This window comes from Camelina sativa, chromosome 3 (assembly GCF_000633955.1).
Source record: "Camelina sativa cultivar DH55 chromosome 3, Cs, whole genome shotgun sequence".
Lineage (NCBI taxonomy): Eukaryota > Viridiplantae > Streptophyta > Magnoliopsida > Brassicales > Brassicaceae > Camelina > Camelina sativa.
In genome coordinates, this window is record NC_025687.1 from 19467981 (window position 1) to 19471299 (window position 3319).

General features: G+C 38.8%; 1 protein-coding gene across 1 annotated transcript in view; it reads left to right on the forward strand.

The window, feature by feature from the left end:
* The window catches only part of LOC104777537 (ubiquitin carboxyl-terminal hydrolase FAM188A-like), a gene marked incomplete at its 5' end in the record, with an annotated part of 10594 nt that continues 7710 nt past the window's right edge, over window positions 436-3319 (forward strand). The window contains 6 exon segments of the mRNA XM_019243844.1: window positions 436-864; window positions 1286-1364; window positions 1478-1617; window positions 1719-1830; window positions 1934-2110; window positions 2770-2841. Of these exon segments, the coding sequence (XP_019099389.1) occupies window positions 446-864; window positions 1286-1364; window positions 1478-1617; window positions 1719-1830; window positions 1934-2110; window positions 2770-2841 (999 nt within the window).

The window sequence follows — 3319 nt, forward strand, 5'->3', positions numbered from 1 at the left end:
AATTGAATAAACAAACTCTTCTTTTCGTGAGAGTTGAATCCAAAAGATGATAATAACAATTTTCCTTATTTTTTTTTTGTTTTCCTTATCGAATTTATAATTTTGCCCTAAATCATTCAAACCCCCAAAAATCCAATATCGTCTCTTCTCCTCTTTATTCTTCAATGCCCAAACCAAAGTTGAAAACTTTATCTCCTATGAGATTAGGAAACTCATCATTATGTTAAAGATCCTTATTGGTATTGGAGGCTTATTATATATTTATTGATTACCCAAAGCCAAAAAGATTTCTTCTTTGAAATCGGATCCTTCAATTTCAATTCATATATGATCTTGTCGAGACAACAACAACAATAAGATTTTGTGTGTTTTATTACCAAATCGTAACTCAAGTGTTCAGAAGTTTCAATCTTTGGATCCGGGGCAATCTGGTGGTGGGGTTATAATGGCGGATCATCAAGAAGACGAGGATTTGAAATTGGCTCTTAAGATGAGTATGCAATACAATCCTCCTGAGCCTAAACGGAGCAAACCCATTGAAGAATCCGGATCCGGATCTCAATCTGGTGGTGGTTCTTCTTCTGGTGGTGAGTCACCTGAGGCTAAATCTCGACGGTTGCAGCGAGAGCTCATGGCTGCTGCTGCTGAGAAACGTATGGTTTTGTTTCCTAAGAGCCCTCCTCCGGTTCAGAACAAAGCTCGGGACTTGCCAATTGCGGTTGTTGCTAATAAGAGTGGTGAAGAGTTGGGATCTGGTTTGGGGAAGGAGTTATCGGTGGAAGAGTCTAATCAGTTGTTCTCTATGGTGTTTGGGAATGAGGTTTCGAAGAGTGTACTTGCACAATGGACTAACCAAGGCATAAGGTATGGTTTTTTTGTATTTGTATTTGTGTTGCTGTTAAGTTTGCTTTGTTCATGGATGGATTGAACATACTCTGTTGTGGTGATGTAGTTTTAATGACTAGTTGGCGCGGATAGTAGTTGGATCCGTTACCAAGCCGTTAAAAACCAAGTGGGTAGTAGTAGCCAATACAGAAGCTAGATTAAGAAGAGTGAGGGGATACTATAGCCTTTTAAGGAATTAGTGAAAGAAGGTTCATCGCTAAAATTTTAGGGCTGGAAATTTCCATGTGTATTCTAGATGTTCAGTAATTTCTCCAAAATGTGTAAATGACATATCTGTATGTCGCTATTTTTCTTTTTCTTGTAGTTTAATTGTATTTCATAACTAACTTTATGTGCCCAAAATTTAACTAATGTTTTTTTTTTTACTACATATTTATAGGTTTAGCCCTGATCCTGAAACTACTATAGGCTTAGTGCAGCATGAAGGTGGCCCCTGCGGTGTCTTAGCAGCACTACAAGTAATTCTCTTAATTTTTTCTGATTTGTTTCTGTTTAAATTGTGGTTTTATGGTTGTCTAGAGCATGTGGACATTTCTTTCAGTTGATGCTGACTGTTACATTTTCTGTGTAGGCATTTGTTCTTAAATACCTTATTTACTTTCCGGATGACATAGGTAAAGCTTCCCCTAGTAAGGGTGTCTGGACATTATCTAAACATCGTTACGTTGCATCGGACTCCTTCTCTTCTGTAACCGAAGAAGCAAAAACAAGGTGGTTTTTCTCAGCAAATTAGTCAGACTATGTTTCACATCCGAATTTCAGTTATCATGCTTAATACTCATCATCTGTCATTGTGCTCCATGATTTTGCAGGGCCCTTGTCAAAAGCATGTGTGAGGTTCTATTTATGTGTGGAAACAATAACCGTGCTGTAATTGCCACTTCCACTAATTTTGAGGATTCCAGTACTAATCAGAAAGTTGAGGTTAGTCTAATTTGAGTAGTTCTTCATATTTGGTGCAACCATTGGTTTTGCTGCACTTTTTATGTTGGGTCCTTATCAGATTCCTTCTAATTTATTGTTGCAGGCAATGGTTGGTGGACTCCCCATTGAGTCTGCTTCAGATTTGCAGAAGATCCTAAGGTTCGAGACATTCACAACTCAATCAAGTTGCCTAAATAAGCTACAAGGCACAATAACTGCTTTCCAAAGTCGCATGGGTGCTTTGCTGTTCCTAATTTCTGCTTTACTCTCCCGTGGACTGGTATTGACGCAGATCCTTATTACTCTTTTGTTTGTTAACATGTGTACAAGAAAGCATACCTGAATGGTAGATTAGGGTATAAAACGAATTTGAATCCTTTGATTTGTTCATGTGGTCGTGTTGGATCTTTTGATTTAGTCATGTGGTCCACTTGGGATCCTTTGATTTGGTCATCTGGTCCTTGCAATTGAGGTTTCTTTTTCTTCTTCAGAAAATATAGAGAAAAATCTCAGTTGATAGGACATGCTAATTCTACTGTTTATCTAACAAATGTAAGAATGAATCTTACATCAGCCTTTTAATCAGTGGGGAGTAGAAAAATGCTTAGATGTTAAGGTTGTTGAGTAATTGGTGACTGGTTTGGGGCCTTGAGAGCCTTGGGAGGGTCAATATGCTCTAGAATTCACCCTAGGTTAACTATTAGTGGGTTTAGGTTTCTAGATTATTCTATGATTGTCTCTGTTCTACTAATCAGTAAGAAATAAAGCAACACTTTGATTTCTGCGACTTGATCATTGTGATAGATTTTGTGTATAGATAATTCATTTCAATTCTCTAGGTATATCTGAAGGATCCTCCTTGTTTATTACTGCCTACAAATAGTGACAGTTATCCATGACTATTGAGTAACCATAAATGAATAATTTTGTGATGAACAGGAATCCATTCAAGCCGACAGGGATGATCCAGACCTCCCCTTGGTAACTGCACCATTTGGACATGCCTCCCAGGTAGTAACTTTTTTTTTTCTTTTAACTTTCTATCCTGTTTTTCCTCTAGTGCTGCTAACTCTTCTCTATGCCCCTTCTTTTCTTAGGAAATTGTAAACCTGCTCTTGTGTGGAGAAGCCGTTCCCAATGTGTTTGATGGAAGGATGGATCTTGGAGGTGGCATGTTTCTAAAAGGCATATCTAAGAATGTGGAGGTGGGCTTCCTCACGTTGCTCGAGTCTCTCAATTTCTGCAAAGTTGGTCAGAATCTCAAATGTCCCAAATGGCCAATATGGGTTATTGGCAGCGAGTCACATTACACGGTCCTGTTTGCACTCAACCCATCCGTCCAAGAAGAAAACGAACTTGAGCTGAGAGAGTCTCAGATAAGAAGAGCGTTCGATGCAAGAGATCAAAGCGGAGGAGGAGGCTTCATCAGCGTGGAGGCCTTTCACCAAGTTGTTAAGGAAACAAACATCAGACTCCCAACAGAGAAGCT